Source organism: Mustela lutreola, chromosome 3, assembly GCF_030435805.1.
Source record: "Mustela lutreola isolate mMusLut2 chromosome 3, mMusLut2.pri, whole genome shotgun sequence".
In the NCBI taxonomy this organism is placed as follows: Eukaryota; Metazoa; Chordata; class Mammalia; order Carnivora; family Mustelidae; genus Mustela; species Mustela lutreola.
Genome location: NC_081292.1, coordinates 170,417,118 through 170,443,610, shown reverse-complemented (window position 1 = coordinate 170,443,610; position 26,493 = coordinate 170,417,118). Strand labels below are relative to the sequence as shown.

Here is a 26,493-nt window from a genome sequence, read left to right as displayed (position 1 = left end):
TAGGTAGGTGTTCTTCTGTAAAGTGTCCTCCCCATTTGGGCTGGGTTGTCTTCTTACAAGTATTACTTTTATTATTATTTTTTATATAACCTGGATGCACATCTGTGTCAAATGTGCCACACATTTTTTTCTCCCAGTTTGCAGCTTCCCTTTTTAAATGCCCTTTGAAGTATAGAAACTTTAAATTTTGATATTGCCCAATTTATTAGTTTTTTCCTTTTATGGTTTGTGCTGGAGTCCTAACTTAAAAAAAAAAATCTTTTCCTTATGATAAAATTAACAAAGATTTTTCTCATAAGTTCTCTCCTAGAAATTTTACAGAAATGGTTTTAACACTGAGGTCTACAATCCATTCTGAATTTATATTTTACATGATGTAAAGCAAAGTGAGAGGTTCATCTTTGCCTCTATGGAGAGCTAATTGGTCCTGCACCTTATGCTGGAAATACACTACTTTTCCCCATGGGACTACCTTGGCACTTCTGTTGAAAGTCAAGGGACTTTTATTTATCTGCACCTAGTTCTGGATTCCCAATGTAGTGCTCTGTCAGTATTTTAGACTCAAAAACCAAGTATAATCTCTATTGCCGAAAAGGAGCTGTTAAAAGTGTGAAAACTATTCTCAGCTCAGTGACTGCACAGAAACATGTTACAGGCCTAGGCAGCTTGCTGACCCCGCTCTACATCTGCTCCTGTGCCAGGACCCACGGTCTCGATCCTACAGCTTTAGAATAAGTCTTGAAATCAAATAAGAGTAACTCTTCCCACTTCATTTTCCTCTCCCCTCAAACAGGATACTCTAGGTTCTTTGTGTTTCCTTGTGAGTCAGCTTGTCAGTTTCTGACACACACACACACACACACACACTCCTCTAGGATTCTGAGTGAGGGTGCACTGAATCTACAAATGGATTTTGGGAGAATTTACCTCTTAACAATGTTGTGTTTTCTGATCCAAGAGCATGGTGCAGCGTTCCACTTATTTACATGTTCTCTGACTTTTCTCAGGGATATTTTCTTGTCAACGTATATGTCCTGCACATACTTCACTGAATTTATACCCAAGTATTTCATGATATCTTATGCTATTATAAATGTTTTCCTAATTTCATTTCCCATTTTTTGGGGTTCGTAGTAAACATACAATGGATTTCTGTGTATTAATTTTGACTTCTTTTTAAACTCCCTAGTTCTGACAGTAAACACATCAACAGTACTCACCACCACTGCACTAGGAAAATCCATTAAACACGCAATGAGAGTAATTCACAGCCACCAGCACGGCTACAGTTAACAGGACAGATACAAACACTGCCAAGGATGTGGAGGAGCTGCGATGCCAGCACACTGCAAGTGGGCATGCAAACGGTCTAGCCACTCAGCAAAGTACAATGGCAGTTTCTTATAAAGGTAAACACGAATGTGCCCTGTGACCCAGCAATTACAATCCTGCAGATCTATCCGAGAGAACTGAAAACATGTCCACAACTGTGTATAAGCGTTATTCATAAAATCCCCAAACCAGAAACAATTCAAATATCGATCAAGTGCGGCATGAATAAACAAACTGTGACACATCCATACAGTGGAACATGGTCAGCGATAAAAAGGAACACATTTCTAAGGCATGGACGAACCTCAGAACTGCTACTCTAAGTGAAAGATGTCAGTTAAGAGAAGAGCATATTACATGGTTTCTATTTACTTAAAATGTCCAGAAAAGTCTAGAGAGACAGAAAGTAGATAAGTGGCTATCGGGGCTTGGAATGCAAAAGGGGCACAAGAAATCTTTATGGAGAGATGGAATGTTCTGGATTGTGCTTATGGCTGTACAACTCTGTATGTTTACGAATACCACTGACTCATACTCTGAATGGCTGTGATGGTCTATAAATTATACCTCAATAAAGCTGTTAAAACCTAAAGCTGAGTGAAGAGTGGGTTTCAGATGTTGTATTCAGTATGACAGAAATTAAATGTGAAAACACAATATACAAATATATGTACCCCGATATATGGAATGGAAACACAGTATCAACAGAACAATGTGAATGCACAGGGAAGACACCCGAATCAAATATACTGGTTTCATCTGGGGAGGGAGAGAGAATAGGTCCCAGGAGGAGAAAAGAGAGAATTTAACTTTATTTCCAATGTTTCAAACAACAACAAAATGACAAAATGTTAATTTAACACTTATCCATGTGGGGTGGTAGGTATGTGAATTTTCCCTAAATTGTTTTTTTGTACTCATATTTTTTTTTAGAGATTTTATTTATTTATTTGAGAGAGAGAGGGAGAGGGAGGGAACAAAGCCAGGGGAGAAGCAGAGGGAGAAGCAGACTCCCCACTAAGCAGGGAGCCCAACGTGGAGCTTGATCCCAGGACCCTGAGATCACGACCTGAGCCGAAGGCAGACACTTAACCGACTGAGCCACCTAGGCGTCCCCGTACTCCCATATTTTTTCAACCAAAAATCAAACAAAACTAAATTAAACCAGAAAAACCCAAAAGCAAATGTAAATGATTACCTAGTTCCTTCATTAATTTTAATTCCTTTATAGCTTTGATTCGAATATCAAACACCACCTAAAACAGAGAAAGCAACTAGTGACTGTGTGCATGAGAACAATGGGAAGGGAGGGTGCGGAGGCTGCCAGTGTCTGCGTACTCAGCTGACTTACCAGTTACTGGACAGAAGTTTCTGCCTACTGGAAAAATATTTTTTTTTCCATCTTGGATATTCATTTCCTCTCCTCTACCAAGTTAAAAGCAAATACTGGGACCTTAAATAGTTAAGGCTTTACCAAACCGATGGTAACCAGAACAGAAAGACGGAAAGCTAAAGTAACCATTCCAGCTAACAAAGGCAAAAAGCTGAAAACCCACACTAACCTTTCTAACAAGAGTATACAAAAGATGGGCGCCTGGGTGGCTCAGTGGGTTAAGCCGCTGCCTTCGGCTCAGGTCATGATCTCAGGGTCCTGGGATCGAGTCCCACATCGGGCTCTCTGCTCAGCAGGGAGCCTGTTTCCTCCTCTCTCTCTCTGCCTGCCTCTCTGCCTACTTGTGATCTCTCTCTGTCAAATAAATAAATAAATAAAATCTTAAAAAAAAAAAAAAAAAAAAAAAAAAAAAGAGTATACAAAAGAAAATACAGTTAATCATATTTCTTTAGGTTAAAAATGATAAATTTTTTAAAAATGATAAATTCAGGGCCAATGAATTTAAAAAGAAATCAAAATGGACAATACTAATCTGAGGGAACTATTTAAAATTTTTGTTTAAATTACTTTTGGATTGCTTTCTTCCTTTTCTTTTTAGTTAAGGCTAAGTGCCTCTAGGGCTTGAAGCAGGAAATTTAGGGGTGAAAGTGATGTTGGTGATCATGGACTAGAACCTCCCAGCAGTTCCCCACAGCACCCCAAGAAGGAATGAGGACTGGAGTAACCAGGACTTCACCAAAGCCTCCCACTTAGGGTCAGGGGGTGGGGTGGGGGGGCCAAGTCTGCCAAGCTCCGGAGTGCTGGCTTTATACTGTCCCCTCTACTGTGCCAACAGATACTAATGCACCGTAAGAAATTATAATATTACCTGGCGATTCACAGACCTGTACCCCTGGGGATAAAAATATATGTTTATAAAAAATAAAAAATTAAAAAAAAAGAAATTATAATATTTATAGAAAACATTCTAAAAGGTTTCTTTTGATGTTCTAGAAAAAAAAAACAAACTTCATGAATTCAGACCACATGAATATAAAGAGACGTTTGCAGGAATGATGTTTAAGGAAATCAGGGTCAATGTCTTCAAGTGGAAAATGGAAGGATTCTGTTTTTAAGAGCAGATGGCTTTAGATAAGAGTACAGAGTATGATGTAGAATAAATTCAGGTAAGCTTAAAAAAACAAGCACCAAAAAACAATACAACACAAAAAATATATGCCTGGTTTAAAAAATAAGAGACAAGACTGTGGGAAAATAGCGTTTTATATTTTTCAAAGCTAGGGGATTCCATGAACTAATTAAATAGGTAAATCCTCTATTCTAATGTAGCTTTGGATGGAAAAAAAAAAGCACATATTTTCTTGAAACATGTCAAGGGCTAATATAGGTAAATGAGTGGTAATCAAATATTAACAATAAAATATTGATTTCCTCTCCCAACATATTTTTTTTTAAGTTAAACTCTATGCCCAACGTGGGGCCTGAACTTACGACACTGAGATCAAGAGCTGTGTGCTCTACTGACTGAGCCAGCCAGGTGCCCCCAAAAGTTGATTTCTTAAGCTGTAGAAACCCACTGAGACAAGCGTTCTGGAAGATTTCAGGTACTGCCTTTTAAATCAAACACTGTTAAACTAGAAAACTGTCTACCAGACTTGAACTATAATCTACTCACTGTGTTCATAGTTGCTGATATTTTTACTTGCTTCTCTTCGGATTCTAATTCGCATAGATTTTGAACCTGGAGCCAGCTGATCTCACTCATACCACTGAACCACTTCCCTTGTTTGAGGAGCACACTGTGGGAACAAAGACATTTAAGACATGTGTCTTTACACAGCGCTTCTACGGATCAGAAAATTAATACTGCTCCTTCACTTCCAAAATTCTGCATGTGTCCTTTGATGTGACAAATTAAAGGTGACCAAGGTCTATGAAGCTGGCTTTAAGAAAGTTACCTCTTTAGGGCAGTGCTAGGCAGCTGGGCACGCAGTCTATTTCCACTCCAAGTATGCTCTGACTTATACAAATAATTTATTACCATGTTTTTTTGTTTTGTTTTTTGTGTTGCCACATTTTTCAAAGAGAAGTATTGTTGAGGAATAATCTGCTGCTAACTTCGGCCTGCCCAGGGGACTCACGAGGCGAGCTTTCAGAGTACTGATGCCAGAAGCCTGCCCAGAGGATTTAGATCCAGCGTCATACTAACAGGACAGCCATGCAGGCTGTACAGACAGACTCTGCATAAAGGCCACATTTAAGTGGGTATATCTTTCCCATCACACGTGCTGTATATTTTTATGTTTATTATAAATAGTTTTATTTTATGACAGCAGATGGCCTAAGAGAACAAGTAGGGTGTCTTATTCTAACAAAATTTTCCTATACATAGTAGGTAAAGGCTCCCGAGGAAGGAGTGGCTTTCTAATTCACACGGAGGTGCTGAATCGTGGGCAGAAGTCCTCCTGGGAGTGCGTATCGGAAACACAATTCTACTCTCTATCTCTTTATCTCAGCTGTCCCTTGAGCTAGCAGTCCTAAGGTCAGCAAAGTTTTAGCAAAAAGATGTTCCCTGAAGACCACCCCGATTGTGGCGAAGAACTGGATGAGGACAGTGACAACGACACCCCACCTTTAACCATGTGCGAATGCTCCATAAGCACTGAACTCCCAACCCTCAGGCTCTGGGAAGCTGGCACTGATTTTTACCCTCATTTTGCAGAAGAAGAAACTGAGCAGAAGGAGAGGAGGTGACTTGCACACAATCACACTGTCAGGACACGACAAAGCTGCCAACAAGCCCAGGTGGCCCAGTCCTCACCCCGGCACACACTGCCTCCTGCATCCGGAAAGCTACAATGTCAACACTGACGGCTGCACAGCCGCACAGCGAGGCTTGTGAAGAGTCTGTAGACACGGGGCGGGGGAAGCAGGCTCTAACTGTCCGTGAAATAAGCATTAGTAAGCTTAAAAAGAAAAAAACATTCAGAACTAAAAAACCAATTACTTGAGCTCAGGGCAACAGGAAGGCGAATGGTGACTGCCAGGCACGGACGCTGCTTCAGCCTCCTGTCTTCACTTTTGTACTTCCCAAGTCCTAATACATGCCGTGTGACTTTTTTTTTTTTTTAAATTTAATTTTGGGGGGAGCAGAGGGAGAAAGCAGAGAGAATCTTAAGCAGGCTCCAAGCCCAGCACAGAGCCCGATGTGAGGCTTGATCCCACAACCCTGAGATCACAACCTGAGCCAAAATCAAGGGTCAGATGCTTAACCGAGCCATGTGGGCACCCCGTGTATTATTTCTTATAAAGGGACATATAATAAACGTTTAAATTAAAGAAACCAAGTGCAAAAACATATGCCTGGAAAACAATTTGCCTCTGTGTCACAGCCACTGTCAGTGACAATATGGAGACTCCGACTGATGAGCAGGGAACGAACTGTTTTTTGCAACCTCAAGTCTTCAACATATGGAAACCGGGGGTTTACAGGGCAGTGCACACTGACTACAGAAAAGCAGCATAACAGACGTGGACAACAAAACGGAGACGGGCGGCACTTCTGGGCTCCCAGTGGGACTCACAGGAACCAAGAGAGCATGCACCCCCACGTACCTGCCCTCTCTGGGAAGCTGGGAGGGTCTCAAGACTCAGATAAAGGATTACAATGAAAACCTGAATTGCCTTATGGGGGTCTTGTGACAAAACAGACACACTTGGCTGGATCTTAATATCCTCCTCATGAAAAGATTCAGGAACTTTCTTTGTGAGAATGTGCCTTCAGTTTTGTAGTAAGTGCTAATCGGAATTCATTTGACAAGACCTTGCTTTACAAACAACTAATCTAGATTATATCTCATCTATATCTACGTTATTTGGTCATCTTATTTACCAACAAATAAAAATTTTGAAAAATCAACATTATAATATCACCTTCCTCCAAGCTGCCTAACTCAGAACACTCCTGTATACGAACATATCCAGGACGCAATGTTTAGAAACAAAAGGAAAATACTGAACTATTATCAGTATGAAGATAAAGCTTTCAAGTTCCAAGAGACAGAACTATCATTTAAATAACTTAAAAAGCGATTCTCTTATGTTTCAGCAGGGTACCTGTTATCATCTCTAGAATCCTGAACGAGAACTGAGCTGTGGTTCCCGAGGCCCAGCTCTCTGAAAGTCTTCTTCAGGTCCTCCCTGGGAATGGCGACCCAGTTCTCTTCCTCGGCAGGGTCAGTGGCGTTGATGAAGAGGACACCCATGGGCCCTGCCAGGGTGGTGAGCACCTCGCCCATTTGTGCATTGGACGGAAAGACATGTGGAGACTCTACCAACTGCTGACACTTGTCCCCCTCACTGCTTGTTGCTAGATGAAGAACATTTATGAGCAGAGGTTCACAGTCGTTCCCGGTTGGAATCTGGATGCCACCAACCTACAATAATACCAAGACAACCATTAGTACAGTTTCTATTTGCCAAAATCAAGTCAACAAAATCACACAGAAAGATTCTCTCTCTCTCTCTCTTTTTTTAAGATTTTATTTATTTGTCAGAGAGAAGGAGCATGCACAAACAGGCAGAGTAGCAGGCAGAGAGAGAAACAGGCTCCCTGCTGAGCAAGGAGCCCAATGCGGGACTCAATCCCAGAACCCTGGGGTCATCACCTGAGCTGAAGGCAGGCGCCTAATGACTGAGCCACCCAGGTGTCCCTAAAAGACTAGTTTTAAAAGGCGCCTAGGTGTTTGGTTGGTTAAAGTGACTGCCTTCGGCTCAGGTCATGATCCTGGAGTCCTGGGATCAAGTCCCACAGCAGGCTCCCTGCCCATTAGGGAGTCTGGTTCTGCCTCTGACTGCCCCCCACCCCATGCTCTCTCTTAATAAATAAATAAAATCTTACATACTACTCTTAGAGAAATTTTTTTTTTTCTTTAAGTGAAATGTCTTGTACTTTAGATTTTCCTTCGAAACTTTCTCTTAGCCATCTTTTATTTTCTAGGAGAGCAATGTGGAGTGGAGACAGAGATGCAGGAGTCCTCAGCAATAATAATAAAGACTTGGCAGGGGGAAAGGGGAAGCAGAAAGAAAAAGGCTTTGGAAATATATGAGATGGACCAATGACAGACCACAGAGTGGGTAAGATGCTGCTCACTCCTTTCCCGACTTGGAGAACCCCCTCTTCTCCTGCAGGTCACGGCCCTAACTCAGGGTAGCTACCTGCCCCCTCCTGAACTCCCTCAGGGAGCAAGCACAGAAGCCTACTGCTGCCCGTGTTAGTGGGATTATTTACAACAGGACAGCCTGAAGGACTAACTGACTATGTCCCTTCATATGAGCACTTGGCATTGCAGAAGTGCTCAACAAATATCTCCTTAGCATAGGACTAACACTGACTGTACCTAAAATTTGTCAGACATTTCAGGTATTTTCTAGCATCTAGTTACCTTCGCAGATACTGAAGAAAGTTTTCTTACAAGACACTTAAAAAAATCGAAAACCATCAAAGTATCTCTTTAATCCGTGCTTACCTCCACCCCATTCCATACAAAGAGGTCTTCCCCGTCCACAATCTCCATTTCCCACAGTGTCAGGTCATCTCCTAAAACATGAGCTCATCAGTGAGACCATTCATCACAATCACCAAAAACAATCAAACTAAAGAAAGAGCTGAGACACTTAAATATTTGTTTGAAAAAGCATTTTCACCAAGGAAACTTAAGAAAAAGGCAGTAATTACATTTATTATTTTGGCATTATTTAAGATTATTTTTATCTTGGGTGCCTGGTGGCTCAGTGGGTTAAGCCGCTGCCTTCGGCTCAGGTCATGATCTCAGGGTCCTGGGATCGAGTCCCGCATCCGGCTCTCTGCTCAGCAGGGAGTCTGCTTCCTCCTCTCTCTCTCTCTGCCTGCCTCTCTGCTTACTTGTGATCTCTCTCTGTCAAAAAAATAAATAAAATCTTAAAAAAAAAAAGATTATTTTTATCTTTATGCTTTTCACTGTAGTCTTTAGGGTTTTTTTCCACCTTGTGTAAGCATCTCCGTGTGTTGTTACGGAAGCTCCACGAGCACACGAGCAGGGGAGGTGCTGACCGAACCCGACACTGTGTGTGGGAGGGAAGCTCTCCAGCACGTGGCCCGACCCAGCACGAAACTGCTGTCTGTCCTGTGTACTGCGTCCCCAAACTTCAAGAAATATAGGTAAAGAATCTTGTGAAAATCAAAAGAGATAATTTATATAAAACTTATCTCTGGATTTGGTGCAGTGGAGTCCCAAATAAATGTCACTACAGTTGCTATTATTATTGTTTTGTTATTATTCACAAGTTGTAAATATTTTTAAGTTCTCCAAGAACTTCTGTTTGTTTTACTACAATATCTGAAGCTGTTGGGGCGCCTGGGTGGCTCAGTCGTTAAGCGTCTGCCTTTGGCTCAGGTCGTGATCCCGGGGTCCTGGGATTGAGCCCCACATTGGGCTCCCTGCTCAGTGGGAAGCCTACATCTCCCTCTCCCACTCCCCCTGCTTGTGTTCCTGCTCTCGCTGTGTCTCTCTCTGTCAAATAGATAAATAAAATCTTTAAAAAAAAAGCCACAAAAACAACAACAAAAAACAAAATCTGAAGCTGAGATTGGGAGAAAAAAAAATTAAGCCATATAAACACAATGTTAAGGGTTTGAACCATTTTGCTAAAAAAAAAAAAAAAATCTGTGGTAATACAAACACAATTTCATAGCCTTTTATTATTTTTTATTTTTTTACAAGATTTATTTGTTTGAGAGAGAGAAAAAGAGAGTTGGGGGCGGGGGAGAGTTTTAAGCAGACTCCCTGTTGAGCACGGAGCCTGACATGGGGCTCAATCTCACCCTCTTGAGATTATGACCAGGGCTGAAACCCAGAGTTGGATGCTTCAACCAACTGCACCACGCAGGCGCTCCCACAGCCTTCTAAAGATTGTTTTGTTGGAGAGGTAGCCTTAATTTCAAAAAAACAGAAAATATTTCTGTGTTAGCAAAATTTACACATTATAGAAATCAAATAAATTATTTGCAGACTGACCATGTGATGACAGCCTAGGTGAGAAAGTAGTAGGTAGGGGGAAAGACTGGCCATGAGCAGAAGAGCACGGATGAGCCCACGAAATACAAATATAGGAAATGAGTCGCAATGTTTTAACATTTATCTTACCATCAAGCGTCTGGTAAACGTGAAGTCCTGCTGGTACAAACTTTGCCACACTAAGAACCATATCTCCTTCCCAAAATTCTAACAGCTATAGAATATTAAGAAAAGAGAACAATGAGAAGGAACATAAATATCACATTTCTAGGTAAGAGAACACCACCGAACTAGTTTTCATATGTTTAGACGACATGGGGAGCTAGCAACTGAGTATACCCATCCCGCCCAACACCAAAGAAGACATCACTGGTGCTAAGTTCACCAAATCCAGAAACGGTTGATCTCAGCCACCAGTGACTGGAGAGCACCGCGTGCACGATGAGCAGCAAGCACCAGAACAGGTGTACTGAACTGACAGGAAGACCACTTTCATCAGAAGGCAAACTGAGCAGCACGCCAGCCCAGAGATCTTTGTCCAAAAGAGCAAAAATCATTTGTTTAATTAGCATCGTTCAGGGAAAAGCAGCACGGATTCTAGCACACATCAGAATTTTTGCTCTCTGAAAGGAATGTTTTCCATCATAAATTCAAAAAAGTGGCATTACTAGTTTCCATATGACCATGGATTGTTTTTTTAAATTTCTAGATTCAAGACTCTGGGGACTTCTTACCAGAGGAACATCACCCATAAAGTCAGTCCCATTTCGTCTCTCTCCACAATAGCACACGGTGGGTCTCGTAAAAAGGAATCTCCTGGGGCGCCTGGGTGGCTCAGTCGGTTAAACGTCTGCGTCAGCTCAAGTCATGATCTCTGGGTCCTGCGATCAAGCCCCATGTGGGGCTCCCTGCTCAGTGGGGAGTCTGCTTCTCTCTCTGCCCCTACCCCTGCTCAAGTGTTCCCTCTCTCTCAAATAAATAAAATCTTAAAAAAATAAATTTCTCTTTACACACATGACTAGTTAACTGCATCAATCTTGTAGCCTCCCGCCAGGCGCCTACTTCTAGGATAACAGTGACGTACACTTCAAACACCAGAAAGCAAACTGGAGTGAATCTAAAACCTATGAAAGTGAGTAGGTAGGTCTTTTCCATTTTAAAGGTCCCCTAGACAAGGCAGCTCCCCAAGATCACTTATATTAACACTGCGGGACTGGCTCAGGGATGAACTTTTAATGCAAAAGTTCAGAAACATTAGGAAATTTCAGAAATCCTAATACCAATCCAACCCTGAAGCATTATTCAAGTCAACTAAAGTTAACAAAGAAACTAGCCTGCTTTGCTTTGTACAAGAGAAAAATTAAAGAAAGCTAATAATTTGGGGCCTTGATAAGTTTCCGAGAAAATTCATTTATTTCTGCAAAAATAAAAGCTCCCCCCCTTTTTTAAAGATTTATTTTAGAGAGAGAGCCTGAGTAAACGAGCACACACTAGAGGAAGGGGGAGAGGGAGAGGGAGAGAGAGAATCTCAAGCAGATGCCCCGTTAAGTGTGGAGCTTGACTCACGGCTCGATCTCACAACCCTGAGATCATGACCTGAGCTGAAATCAAGAGTCAGATGCTTAACTGAATGAGCCACCCAAGTGCCCCTAAAACTACATTTTCTATTTCCCTTTTCCTTGATCAGGAAGTAGTGAGAGGTGAAGAAGTGTGGTGAAAAGGAAGGAAAAAGTAAGGAAACCAGGGCTGAGGCTAGTTCTACCACAACCAGAAGGCTGCCTGTGGGCAAGCCACTAGATCTCTCTAAATCACACGTTTCTCACCTTTAAAATGGGGTTAGCTTACCTTCAGGTTATCCTGAGATTAAAGAACCAAAGGACATAACTTATAGGAAGGCACTATAAGTAAAATGAACAGCACTGCTGTCCTAAAAACACACGTGGATCAATTACTTGGGAGGCAAGGATTTACAACAATCCTTGTTTTCACTGCACAATAGAAGGTGTTTTCCTTCCCTGAAAAATTTTGGTAATAAGTGCTATCCTATACTTAGGAAAGGGAGAAACGTTAGTTGCTTTTGTTTAGTTCTTGGTTTTAGGCAACATGCTTATTTATTATTTTTTTTAGATGATTTGATTTATTTGAGAGCGAGAGAAAGAGAGAGGGAAAGCATGCATGAGTGAAGGGAAGGGCAGAGGGAGAAGCAGGCTCCCTGCTGAGCTGGGAGCCCGATGTGGGGCTCGATCCTGGGACCCTGGGATCATGATCTGAACTGAAGGCAGATGCTTAAGTGACAGTGCCTCCCAGGTGCCCCAGCAACATGCTTATCTTTACCTTTTTACTCCTTTCCAAAAAAAAAAAACCAACAAAAAAAACAAACCAAAAACCAAAAAATAAACCAACCCCCCCCACCAAAAAAAAATAGCTTTCTACTTCTCTACCACAAATAAAATGTACCAGGCTTGATTCTCCCCTGAAAGCCTGCTGGCTGGACAGTGCGGGCCTCGCCTGTGCAGAAGGAAAAGACGCACAAGTAAAGAGAGAACATCTGGCTCGACCCTCGGAAAGTGGGAGATGTAGAATTTTCTTAAGTGCTTTGCAAAATAAATAGTTGAATCCTAAATGGGGTTTTGAAAAGGAGAAACTACCTTGAGATGGACCTTAATGTCTAAATTAAGAGGAATCAAGGCTAAATTACCTGAAATATTGACTGTCGCAGATCTCCTAAAGTTTTTCTTTTATCAAAGGTTAAATCCCACACACTTTCTGCTTTAGAGACAACTGGGTGCAGAGCCCCACTGAAGAAATGATAATGAGGGCCCAGGTGGAGATGTAACTCTAAATTATTGTTTGTAGAATCCCATTCTGCCCTTTAAAGAAGCATAAAAAAATACATAAATGCTCTGTTTTTATAACACAGTTTCATCCCAAACCAATTATACTTGATTTACAATAAATTCTCTGTTCTAATTATTATTATTAATGTCCTTTTCTTCCATGTGCCGAAATTTACACATTTTAATTTCTCAATGAATAGCAAAATTTCAGCTCTGCCAGCATGAATTCCAAGCAAAATAAATTTTAGTATACACCATACAGTATTACTCTAAGTATTGAAACTCAAACTCTTCTAATCCTGAGAATATAGTTACAAATGTGCTAGAAACCTTTTCCTGTAATTGTGGCAAATGCTCTTCTGTAGGCTCTTCTGTAAAATATTTCAAGTGGGTCTCATGACCCTCCAGCCCACTCTCTCCGGTTGAGTAGACCGGAAGAGGCAGCTCGCCTCTGAATCCGATGGTCGGCCTTGGAGCTGGTGCCCGACCATTCTGCCCCAGGCAGTCTGGCCCAGGGAGAGCTGGATGAGGCCACCGCCACTGCTCCAAAACTCCTGACACAATCCAGTTCACGTGGTCGAAGACAGCACTAGCTCGTCTGATGGCCACATTAGAAAGCTTAGTGCTGGCTGGCGAAACCCCTACGGCTGTGGTTGTGAACACCCACTGCCAGTCCACACCCACTCACGCAGGTTATTTTTCCTGTTTAAGATATTTTACCCTACTTCTTATATTTTTAATGTCTTAATTTCCTTTGATAGTGGTTTGCCATTCAATCTACCTGCTTCTTTTTTGGCCCAGTTTTAAGCCAATGACTAAAATATTGAACACATGCTGGCTACATAATCAGCCAGCCACGTGGGGCCACAAGGAGTCCACGAGAACATGCACTTCCCTAACCAAGCGCCCCACCGACCTCAGCAGAGAGCAAATGAGGACACAGTTCTTCAGGATTCCAGGCAAGACCGCAAAAGAGAAGATGAAATCAGCAAGTCCTCACAAACCAGGCCCATGAAAACCCATTACAGGTGTCTGCTCGGACGGACATGAAGCCTGGTAGTTTGCAGAATCCTTATTTCCTCCTCTCACTCGCCTCTGGTCTTCTGTCACTGAGTGCTGGGTCCCCACAACTACTTAACTCACGAGGGGTGACTTTCACCCAGGCTCCCTCTACCTTGGGAATCACCTGATGGGCCAGGATACAATTCACTTAATGTCCTGCATGTTCACTGATTTCTCCAGGCTTCTGAGGCTTCATCCCTACTCGGCAATGGCCATTTATGTGACATCGTTTCATTCACTCTCACAGATAAAGATGATTTCAAAGTAAGATACTCTGCCTACAAAAATTCAGCAGCTACACAGACACAGGCACTGATGAGTTGACTTTGTTTCCTTTTTAATTTTCCTGATTGAAGACTTAAGACCTAAATGAGATCCTCATTCTCCAGGAAAAAAAACATTCAAACTCTAAAAGTAAGTTAAAATTACCTTTTTATTTGCAGTTCAATGTTGGCTGCGTCCATTTCACTCAGCAAATGACATGGAACCCCATATCTTGGATTAGCTTGAGCTGTGAAAAGAACACTTCATTAACGTGGGCTGATTAAATGGAATCTGGAGGCTGGGACTCTGGCAAGAATGTGCTGGGAGCTAGAAAGCCTCTACTAACTACCTTTGTGAATGCTAACTTCCTGTGGACCTGTCTTCCCATGTGAAACATGGAAACACTGGAACAAATGGAAGATAAACAGTTCTTTATGCCATGCTAGAAGGATTCCATTTCTTCAATTCTCTTTAAGCATACTTTTTAAAAAGAACACCCACTATTTTTTTCCAGATAACAAATGTAGTAATTGCCACCATAAAAATTCTGGAAATTACTTTTACAATATAGAAGATATCTTATAGATATTACTGTAATCCCATTCCCAAAAGATACTGTTAAGACCTGTTGTATGTACTTGTGGTCTTCCTTCTAAACCTACACAATGTGTCTGTATGCACACATGTACCTACATACACGTGCACACACTTATGTAAAGTGAGACTGGGATCGTATTTGACAAATCTGTAACGTGCTTTTCACTTCAGATTTGTGTTTCTCCAAAATTTTAAATGATTACACAGGAGTTCATTCTATAAATATCATAGTTAATATAGCCAATCTTTTTCTGGTAGGTATTTAAGGTGATTTCTAGTCCTTATTATAAAATAATGGGAGTAACAAACACCTTTGAACATGAATATCTATATACAGCTCTAATTATTTCAAGAAAGATTTGCAGAAGAATTACTGGTTTAAGGTTTTCAAGTACATATGATCAACTGGTTATAGGACTGTGTATGCCTACCAGCTGTAGATGAAGTGCCAACTGTTGAGAACAAGTAACAAAAAACATTTAACTTGGTAGGGAAAAAGTGGCATCTCATTGCTGTTTCAATTCCTGTTTTTTAAAATTATTTTTTATTTATTTAGTTTTTAAATGAACATTTAATGTATTATTTGCCCCAGGGGTACAGGTCTGTGAATCATTAGGCTTACACATTTCATAGCACTCACCATAGCACATACCCTCCCCAATGTCAATTCCTATTTTTTAATTATGATTTGGGTTGATTCTTTTTATTTATTTATTTATTTATTTATTCATTCATTTATTTTCGAGAGAAACCATGAGCAGGGACCAAGGGAACAGAAAGAGGGACAAGCAGAGCAGGGAGCCACATGCAGGGCTCAATCCCAGGACCCCAGGATCATGACCTGAGCCAAAGCAGATGTTTAGCCAGACTGCACCATCCAGGTGCCCGATTCTTTTTTTTTTTTTCCCCTCCAGTTTATTGGTTGTTCCTATTTCTTCCTTTGTACATTGCTTATTTATATCATTTTCCCAATTTTCTACTAAGCACAATGGAATATATATAAAAGCACTTGGCAGATGGGAAATAAATTTATTTTGCTGTTTCCCATTAGGCCTGTCATTTGCCTTTTTTATTGTTTAAGGTTTATAACACTTTTCCTTAATTTTTCTTTCTTTGCTTTTAAGCTTAGAAAGGTCTTCTCTACCTTAATATTGGAAAATATATTTTATACATTTTAAGGTTTCCTTTTAACATACACATTAAAGGAACTCAAATTTCATTCAAGCAATGATTATAGTCACTTGATTACACGGACTGTTAATTCAAGTGACTGGCTGCTAACCAGCTTCCCCCCTCTGCATCTTGAGTAATTCCCTCTCCTCCTGTTCATCTGAAAAGTCACCTTACCACGGATTAAAATCTTCGAAAGACCTGGGTGGATTTCTGGGCTGGCTCTACGCAAGCGCTGTGTCCCTCTCTGTGTGAGCACTGCACTCTCTTAGCTGCTGGAGCTCTACAAGCAGATTTTACTGATGGAGTCAATGCCCTTCAGCAGGTCCTTCTTCAGTCTTGGTGAACGTTCACCTCTCTAGATGGATTTTAGAATTACTTTGCCAAGTTCTGTCCCTTTATCCCCACAAAAAGTCCATCAAGATTTCTGCCAAACCTTTATTCATTTCCTAAACTAACTGGAAAACCATTCAGTGCATAGCCAAAACATAATGCATACTAAAATCCAATTCATTCTTTTTGTTTTAATATATATTTCTGTAACTGTGGATTTTGCTTCAGAATATTTTTACCAGAGCCACAGCTATATTCTTCCCCTGTCAGAAAAATAAAGCCTAGAATTCCTCGTTAAACAGAATAATTATGTAACTGTTTTAGAACCAGAAAGTTAATTTCCTTTGACTCACATGCAAATTAGTAACTTATCTCTTCTTACTTTTTATAAAAACGATTACTATTCTCATTTTCTAAGAACAGTGTCCTAATTTGTAACTACAGATATCCCTCTATCTAAGGAACTTCCCTTCTTAGGATTTTCTACTTCTGAGTAGACTTTGGGAAGTGACCAAAGTCTTACATACTGATTCATGTCAGTGGTTTTAATAAAAAAATTTATCACTGAGGGTCTCAGTGTCTAGTCTCCCTGCTATGAGCTGTGTTAGAAGGTTTAACAAAGAACGCTTTTAATTTATTTCAACTGCTCATAAAACACATTAGTTACCTTGAAGGAAAGGAAAAAAGAGGGCAATAAAAGGCCACTTACAACCTGAAGGTGATAAACACATGGCCAAATGACAGAGCCAAACCTAAGCATAGGGCAATTGTACGCAGGTTGGTCCACCCAACAAGACACCATCACGCAGTTCGAGAAAAACTAATTCTGAACACTAACTATGGTCTCATATCATTAGAGGGGGAAAATAAAATAGAAATATATAATTATAAAATGACAGATTGCTGGATTTCTTTTGGCATAATGTATTTCTTACTATTAGCCTGAAAATATTTAAAAATGTTCCAAGAGCATACTTTCTCTTTAAAAGGGTAAAAATTAAAATAGCATTCAATATTTATCTTCTAACATCAACAACTTGAACAAATAGGAACACTTCTCTTTCCATACCTTCTGGGGGTCTCTGCAACTGGGATTTCCGATAAAACAACATGTAGGCACTTTCTTTACCCTGAAACTGCCGTTCAATATCTTTTTCCTTGATTGGTTGGACTTTGGAATCATTTATATCAAACCAGTGAGGACAGGAGGTTTTATCATTTAATCCTGGGGATTCTGAAGTAAATGTCTTGAAAATGTGTTGATCATTCCTTTGGAAATCAGACTCAGCCTGGAGAAAACCATTCTTCAATAGACTGACTATACTTTCATCTGAACTGAGTAGAAATATCTGGGAATGAAGCTTTAAGAACTATATGGAGACAAAAAACAAGTACTAGGTTAATGAAAAAATTTTTTTTAATTGGACACAAATAAAAAAACTACATCTTCCTTTCTGTGACTAGATTTTGAACTTTATTTTTGCACTAGACAGCTGAGAGGGAAAAAAAAATCCATCTGAGTCATGATTAAAACATTTAATAAAAATCAGGGTTCTCTCTGTTCAACAGTCACATCAAGGGAGGAAGCTGCCATGCCACAATCTAAAACATAGGTTACTTCTGCTTCAGTAACACCATTCTTAAAAAGTACTTTACTGGGGCACCTGGGTGGCTCAGTGGGATAAGCTTCTGACTTCGGCTCAGGTCATGATCCCAGGGAGCCTGCTTCCTCCTCTTTCTCTCTGCCTGCCCCCTCTGCCTTCTTGTAATAAATAAATAAATAAAAATCTTTAAAAAAAAAAAAAGTACTTTACTAAAGCAGATTAGGTAGAACAAACACTTCTGAGATGTTTAAAACAATCTAAACGAAGCACAAAGGCAATCCCACAGTGAAGCACTACAGAAGAGAATTTTAAAACTAGTGACTCAGACAAACTCTGTTGGAATGAAGTCATAATTATAAGCCTACACTGTCACGTAACATTAACTAGACCAAATGTTTATTTCAGAAGGAACTAAAGGAAGCGGACAGGTTAGCTCAGGAAACCAAAGCGCAGAAAGCTTAGGTCTTAATCTCAAAGGCTATTACTCAAGTTCTAGCTAAAGGATTAGGAAGAAAAAAACACCTTTCCTCATTGCCTACTCCCACTTTCCATCTCTACTCTTCTCTCACTCCCTGACTCCTGTAGCCTTACGTCTCCTCTTTTCTCAGCTTGAACTCACTTTATACAGGAAACCACTCGGGAGGCATGTGCAACATCTGCTTAGCCCATCAATCAATATGGAAAGGTGACTTTCTGATTTTCCACTTGGATGGAAATAATGTATAGTAGTACCAACACTCTAATCAAAGTATTGTTTTATCACAGACGGATGGAAACAGGTCTATGACCCAAAGACAATATTGCTAATACTGTGTATAGAAGATGGTAAAACAGTGTTGCAGCTAATTTTTAAGGTACAATCAAATAGTGATAATCAGAGAGTAGCCATTTTTTTCCTTCGTTTGAGAAGTGAGAATTAATTCTTTTTAGCCTCAAGCTTCAGCAGAGTCTGGTCCAATAATGGCAGAGAACTTTTACTGGTCTACCTTTTCTGATAAGAAAGGATAAACTCCAGACAAAATAATGAAAACAAGTGTTTGGAGAATAACCAGAAACAGGCTTAAGCAGAGGGGACATAATCCTTCAAAACTAGCTGAGTTTTACATGAAGCCACTGGTTCCCACTTTATAGCAGTGCATGGTGGGAGAGTTCAAGCAAAGGGCAGGAGTCTTACTGAGCTGAGGAAACAGAATTTGAAAATGCCAGAGAGGCTATAAAGCAAAAGACAAAGAGTTGCATTAAAGAGCCTAGAATCTATACCAAATCCCCCTCAAATCCTTGGCTGACTCCTGATTGGAGCATGGATGGCCCAAGACACAAGAAACCCCACAAAAAGCAACAGCTGGTGGAGTCACAACTGGAACAGAGATTTTAGCAGAGATTTCTGGGTAGATGTGCAAAGATTTTAGCAGAGATTTCTGGATAGACAGAACACGGAATTGAAGTTCTGACAAGATAGAGACATGACAAATACCTGAGGCTTTCTATTGAAGTCCTAGAAGGGCCGTGCCGTAGGGCAAGAGCTGGTACGCTTGTAAAGCGCCAGATAAAAGGCAAACTTGAGGTAGGTACATACATAACTTTAAAAAAATAACCACTTAAAAGTGTGAAGATAGTTCTCAGCTTAGGGGCAGCAGGTCATATTTGCCCTCAGGCCACTGTTTGCTAAACTCTGCCTTCAAAGGAAGAACCATGCATTTCCCACGGGACTAAGAGCTAAACTGCAGCAGATTCACCCTACAAAGCCCAAAATGAAGCTTCCATTGGATCAAGGATTCAATAACCTGTTAGAGCATGATGCAAAACTCTTTAAAGAACAACCATTAAAAAAAAAAAAAAAAAAGAACCACCGTATAATCCACTGTGTCCAGTAGGCAATATAAGATTAAATGACACAGAAACAGGACAGTGTGATTCAATATTCAAGAGAGGATACAGTCAATTCATAAGGGAGATAAAGTTAACAGAAAGAGCCCCAGATATAATCCAGATATTATGACAGTAAAAGTTATTAAAATATTTAATTTATATGACTTAATAAAGCTAATAGTATCTTCAAAAATTAATCTATAGGAAAGGATGAACAGACTGGGTTCAGATAGGGAATTTCAGTGGAGAAATGGGATACTCTCAATTAGAGATAACTGGAAATTCCAAAGCTGGCAACCACAATATCTAAATGAAAAGTTCACTAGCTGGGCTTAATGGAAGACTGGATACAGCCAAAGAAAGAACCAAGAACCAATGAACTTGAAGATGGTGCAATGTAAATCAACCAAGCTGAAGGAAGGTAAAAATTAGAAAAAGAAAAAAATCTCAGTTACTTAAGATCTGTGAGGAAATCCTGAATGGTCTAATCTACATGTAACTATAGTCCTGGAAGGAGAAGAAATGAGGGGCAGAAAACCAAATTGGAAATATAACGGTCAAAACTGAAGAAAGACGTCAAGCTACAGACAAAAAACTTAGCAAATATAAAGCAAATAAACATAAAGAGTACCACACTGAGACACAATATTGTCAAGCTGCTAAAAAACAAAGAAAAAAGAAAAAGAATCTTAAAAGCAGGCAGAGACAAAGATACATCTTGTTCAAGTGACACTAGCCTTCTGAGCCAAAATAATGGTAGCCAAAACATAATGGAATGACATCTTTAAGGTGCTGAAAGGAAAAAATGGAAATTATTACACTAGAATTTAATATCCAGCAAAAACAACCTTTAAAAAACTGAAGGCAAAACAAAGATTTCAATCAAAATCAAAATGATACCAGATGCCCAGCTGAATGTGCAAAAAGCAGCAACAAATACCAGAATGGATAAATATAAAACACTATTTTTTCACTAGTTTCTTTAAAAGTTGCCTAAGTGTTTGAAGCAAAAAATAGTATTAATAAAAATAAGTAACACAGAGTAGAATTTACACTTAATGGTACAATAAAAGGCAACAGCAGACAGGATGGGAGTGGGGAAACGTAGTTATACGACTGTAAGCATCTTACTTACACTGTTCAGGAAATGGTATACTATTAATTTGTAGTTGGTAATATTGGTTTATGTACAGTATAATCCCTAGAATAAAAATATTAAAGAAATAAAGCAATATATTAGCCAACAGAGGAGATAAGTAGAAAGACTGAAAACCACTTGAGTCACCTAAAGGGTGAGGAAGAATGAAAGAGCAAAAACAGAGGGGCGGATAAACACCAAATACCTCAACGGTGAGTTTAACTCAACCATATTCGTTGCTGCATTAAAACCAAGTGAACCGAACATTCTCATTAAAAGAAACTATCAAACTGTCATCTGATAGAAAACAGATGAATAAATAGAGAAAGGTAGAGAAGATCAACAAATACAAAGCTGCTTTTTTGAAGAGTTTAATAGATAAACCCCAAGGCAAGATTGATGGAAAAGAAAGCTAAAATGCAGAAATGATCAATAGCAGAAATGAAACAGGGAACTTAACATCTGCTCCAATGGGCCTTACAAGGATAATACGGTGGTATTGCAAACAAATTTATGCTATTTTTTTTTTTTAAAAGATGTTATTTATTTAGAGAGAGACAGAGAGAGAGGAGAGAGTATGAGCCAGGGGAGGGGCAGAGAAACAGACTCCCAGCTGAGCAGGGAGACTGATGCAGGGCTCAATCCCAGGACCCTGGGATCATGACTGGAGCTGAAGGTAGACACTTAACCAACTGAGACACCCAGGCGCCCCAACAAATTTTACTTTATTTTTTTTTTTAAAGATTTTATTTGTTTATTTGACAGACAGAGATCACAATCAGGCAGAGAGAGAGAGAGAGAGAGAGGAGGAAGCAGGCTCCCTGCTGAGCAGAGAGCCTGATGTGAGGCTCAATCCCAGGACCCTGGGATCATGACCCCAGCCAAAGGCAGAGACTTTAACCCACTGAGCCATCCAGGCGCCCCAAATTTTACTTTAAATAAAAGAACAAATTACTTAAAAATCACAACCATGCAAATAGGAACTAACTTCATACTGTTTGCAAGAAACACACTTGTATAAAATGGCTTGCAGGGTTACATTAATACCAGACGAGGTAAATTTTAAGGCAAGGAATAAAGGAAGGGCAATGTACATCAGGAGGCCATAAAAATCTAAAATGTGTGTGTATCTAATAATATAACTTCATGGTACATGAAGTGAATCTTTCCAAAGTAAAAGGGGTAAGGGACAAATCCACAATTAAGGTTAGAGATTTAAACCCCTCAGTAACTGATAAAACCCAAAGACAGAAAAATTAGTAAGGACAGAAAAGAAATGCTATTAACCAATTTGACATAATTGACATTTATAAAACAATATACCCAATAAGTGCAGAAAATAACTTTTCTGGTTAATACAGAACTTTTAGCAACACAGAGCATATTCTGAAGTATGAACCAAGTCTCAATAAATTCAAAAGAACTAAAATCATGGAGAGTATGTTCTCAGGTACAATGGAATTAACTAGAAATCAACCTATAGATAAAACAAAAATATAGAAAGAAATCCCAAATATGTGGAAATTAAGCAACACAGTTCCTCCCAAAATCATGAGGGAAATTACAAAATATTTTGAATGGAATGATAATGAAAACAGGTCAGATTTGTTGGCAGTTAAATTAGCCCTTAAAAAGAAATTTATAGGGGTGCCTGGGTGGCTCAGAGGGTTAAACCTCTGCCTTCGGCTCAGGTCATGATCTCAGGGTCTTGGGATCAAGCCCCGCATCGGGCTCTCTGTCAAATAAATAAATAAAAATCTTAAAAAAAAAAAAAAAAAAAAAGAAATTTATAGCTTTAAAAGCTTGTATTAAAAGGAAGGTTTAAAAACAACTGAGATACCATGCTGGGAAAAAGTTGATCTTATGAGATCCCAGAAGAAAAAGGAAGGAAATAATTAAAAATAAGAGCAGAAATCAATGAGATAGAAAACAGATGAACAGTAGAGAAAATCAACAGAGGCAAAAATTTGTTTTTTAAGAAGTTTAATAAACTTGATAAACCCCAAGCAAGACTGATGAAAAAAAGTGAGAAAATACAAATTACTAATATTACAAATGAAAAAGAAGAAATAACTTCAGATATTACAGACACTACAGAGAATATGGGATACTGTGAATAACTTTATGCCAATAAATCTGATATTATAGATAATGTCAGAGAACAAATTCCTTAAAAAACACAATTTTCCAAAATATTGCCAGAACAGAAAATCTAAATAACACTACAAGCAAAGAAATTTAAACTATAATTACAAAATCTTAACGCAAAAAAAAAAAAAAAAAAAAAAAAAAAAAAAAATCAGGTCTCAATGCAATAGGAAGCCCACAAATAAATAAATCCACAATTACGTGGTCAATTAATCTTTGAAAAAGGAGGCAAGAATATCCAATGGAAGAAAGTCTCTAAAACAAGTTAAGTTCTAGGAAAACTGCGCAGTGACATGCAAAAGAATGAAACTGGACCGCTTTCTTAGACCATACACAAAAATAAGCTCAAAATGGATTAAGGACCTGAAATCATTAAAATCCTAGTAGACAGCACAAGCACAGTAAGTTCTCTGACATCAATCGTAGCAACATCCTTTTAGATAGGTCTCCTGAGGGAAGGGAAACAACCAAAAATAAACTACTGGGACCACCTCGAAATAAAATGCCAACAAAACTAAAAGGCAACCTACTGAATGGGAGAAGATATTTGCAAATGACATATCTGATAAAGGTTTAGTATCCAAAATATACCAAAAACTATACAATGCAACACCAAAAAAATCAAATATTCCAATCATAAAATGGACAGAAGACATGAACGGACATTTTCCCCAAAGAAGACATTCAGATGGCCAACAAACACATGAAAAGATGCTCACCGTCACTCATCACCAGGGAAATGCAAATCAAAAGTACAATGAGACATCACCTCACACCTGTCAGAATGGCTAAAATCAAAACCACAAGAAATAACAGGTGCTGGCAAGAACTGCACAGCCACTGTGGAAACGATATGGAGAGTCCTCAAAAAATTAAAAACAGAACTACCCTATGATCCAGTAATCGCACTACAATATTTACCTAAAGAACACAAAAACACTTATTAGCAGGGATATATGCACCCCTACGTTTACTGCAGCATTATTTACAATGCCAAGGTATGGAAGAAGCCCACGAGTCCATGGACACATGAATGGATAAAGGTGTGGTATTTACATACAATGGGTATTATTCAGCCAATTAAAAACAAAAACGAAATCTTATCATTTGCAACAATATGGATGGAGTTGCTGTGTATTATGGTAAGAGAGAGAAGCCACCAGAGAAGGACAAATACCACGATTTCACTCGTTTGTGGAACTTAAGAAACTAAACAAACAAAGGGGAAAAAAAGAGAGACAAACCAAGAAACAGACTCTTAACTAGAGAGAACAAACTAATGGTTACTAGGGGGGAGGTGGGCAGGATGGGGGAAATGGGTGAAGGGGATTAGGAGGACACTTACCATGATGAACGCTATGGACATATGGTACTGCTGAGTCCCTATACTGTACAACTGAAACTAGTAACACTATGTTAATTACACTGGCATCAAATAAAAAAATTTTCAGGTCTCAACAGCTTCATCAAACATTTAATAAAAAAAAATCAGTCTTAGAGAATTCTTTCCAAGAATATAAAGGAGTGTTTCCTGACATGTGAGTCCTATATGACCCTAACACTAAAATCTGACAGACACTACAAAAAAAGAAAACCAAAGACTAATATCTCTCATAAATGGAGAAGCAAAAATCCTATATGAATGAGCCAAATGAATGTAGCAATACAGGAAAAGCTCATGACCAAGTGGGATTTATCTCAGAAATATAAGCTTTGCTCAACATTAAAAAGGTCAATGGAATTCACATTAACAGAATACATGGTATATAAAAAAAAAGTCAGCATTTGATAAAATCCAACCTCTATTCAAGATCAAACTATCAGTCAATGATTGAAAAAAAAGCTAACTCTCTCAAACTTATAAAGGATATTTGCATTTTTAAAGAACCTGCAGAGCTAATATCACACTTAAGAGTAAAACACCGAGACAGCGACCCAATCATTTTATTTATTTACTTGAGAGAGAAAAAGAGAGAGAGCATGAGAGGGGAGAGGGTCAGAGGGAGAAGCAGACTCCCTGCTGAGCAGGGAGCATGATGTGGGACTCGATCCCGGGATCCATCCATTCAGGATCATGACCTGAGCTGAAGGCAGTCGCTTAACCAACTGAGCCATCCCAGGTGCCAGACCCAATCATTTTAAATGAAAACCTTAAAACCTATGCTATGGACTCAGAGTCATTAAGCCAACATACACTTCTGCAGTGTGGTCTAATTAAAAGATGCACTTAAACACTTATTGAAGTATGTAAGCCCCTTGCTTCTATAAGGAATAGCTCCAAAATGTTTACTAAGTGTTGCTGTGTTTCACTTGTGTTCAGTTTTTGCTTCTAATCTCTCTCACAGCCTAGGAAAACTGATCACCAAGATTAACAGGATTATGTGTAAAAGAAAGATCAAGGGAAAACTGTGGGAACACCCTAAGACATTTCTGTAAATAAATGATGAGCTTCAGGGTATGAACTTCATGACATTTCTTGCTATTGCATTAAAAGGCTTTCCCCTCTTCTTTTTCTGCTTACTTCTTGATTCTATAATAAATTACTCAATAACTTAACATTTAATAAAGAACTCAACTGAACTTTAACCATTAAATAAAAATACTGATTTCATCTTCACCTAAAGTTTCGTTGCAAAGGGATCATAATATAATTTCCTGGTATGGGACCTCCCATATGGATGTCATCTATTACCTTTCGCAGTGGTCCATACTGTCTTCTGTACTTCTTGTTCCAAGACATTCCTGTCTTTTTCAAGAGTTTCTGGCCCAGCTGATCAACAGGAATTACATTATTCTCCTCCTTTTGAAAGAAACAATCATTTAAGAAAATATGGTAAGATGTAACTAACATTTATGAGTTCAAAGGCACCAACAGAATTCTATCTAATTACATGTGCCTAAGACAGCGAACATGTAAGTGGATTAGCCATAACTGTTGCAAAATAAAATTTTTTTAAAGAAGTAGATTAAGCCTCGGTTTAGAAAACTTGAATTGTGCTTTCCTACACCAAAGTTTACACATTTACTTATTTTTAAGGATTTACTTATTTATTTTAGAGAGAGAGTGAGAATGCACATGCACACACAGGAGTGGGAGGAGGGGCAGAGGGAGAGAAAGAATCCTAAGCAGACTCTCTGCTGAGGGAAGAGCCTGATGTAGGGCTTGATCTCACAACCCTAAGATCACGGCCTGACCTGAACACTCAACTGAGTCGCCCAGGCACCTCAAGTTTAAACACTTAAAGAACATCCAAAGAGTATTCTAAGATTGAGTAAATTCCTGCTACTTTGTGGGAATTTTATAAGAAATATTTAAGTGCAAAAAAGGATTATCAAGATCTCTTCTGAATGTCCCCCCCAAAAAAGTTCTAAAAGCTAGTAAGAAGTGACTGTTTGGGGCTGAAATGTGTCCAACCCCCCACCACCCTGGCCAATTCATATGCTGACTCCTTAACCTTCAAGATTTCAACTCTGACTTTATTTGGATACGGTTTTTAGAGAAAAATAAGGTCATTAAGGTGGGTCCTAGGCCAATCTGCCTGATGTCCTTATATGAAGAAGAAATATGGACTCACAGAGGTTTGCAGGGTGCCCAGGCACAGAGGAAAGACCATGTGAACCCACAACAAGGAGGTGGCCATGCGCCAGCCATGGAAGCCTTAGGAGAGAACCAACCTCTGGCCCCCTGACC

The 26,493-nt window shown here is 39.4% G+C and overlaps 1 protein-coding gene across 10 annotated transcripts in view; it reads right to left on the bottom strand.

Moving 5' to 3' along the window:
• Positions 1–26,493, bottom strand: part of USP40 (ubiquitin specific peptidase 40) — a 76,552-nt gene that overhangs the window by 27,873 nt on the left and 22,186 nt on the right. For 9 of the 10 annotated variants that reach the window (XR_009351974.1, XR_009351975.1, XM_059167666.1 and 6 more), the window contains 9 exons: positions 25,495–25,602; positions 17,113–17,413; positions 14,109–14,190; positions 12,479–12,650; positions 9,910–9,994; positions 8,254–8,324; positions 6,842–7,161; positions 4,401–4,524; positions 2,531–2,588 (listed from right to left, as the gene is read on the bottom strand). Coding sequence is in view for 8 of the 10 variants with exons in the window: in XM_059167666.1 (XP_059023649.1) it covers positions 2,531–2,588; positions 4,401–4,524; positions 6,842–7,161; positions 8,254–8,324; positions 9,910–9,994; positions 12,479–12,650; positions 14,109–14,190; positions 17,113–17,413; positions 25,495–25,602 (1,321 nt within the window). In the remaining 2 variants the exon portion in view is untranslated. Of the gene's footprint in view, positions 1–2,530; positions 2,589–4,400; positions 4,525–6,841; positions 7,162–8,253; positions 8,325–9,909; positions 9,995–12,478; positions 12,651–14,108; positions 14,191–17,112; positions 17,414–25,494; positions 25,603–26,493 lie in introns of those variants that run through there. The other variant, XM_059167672.1, reaches the window with a different exon arrangement.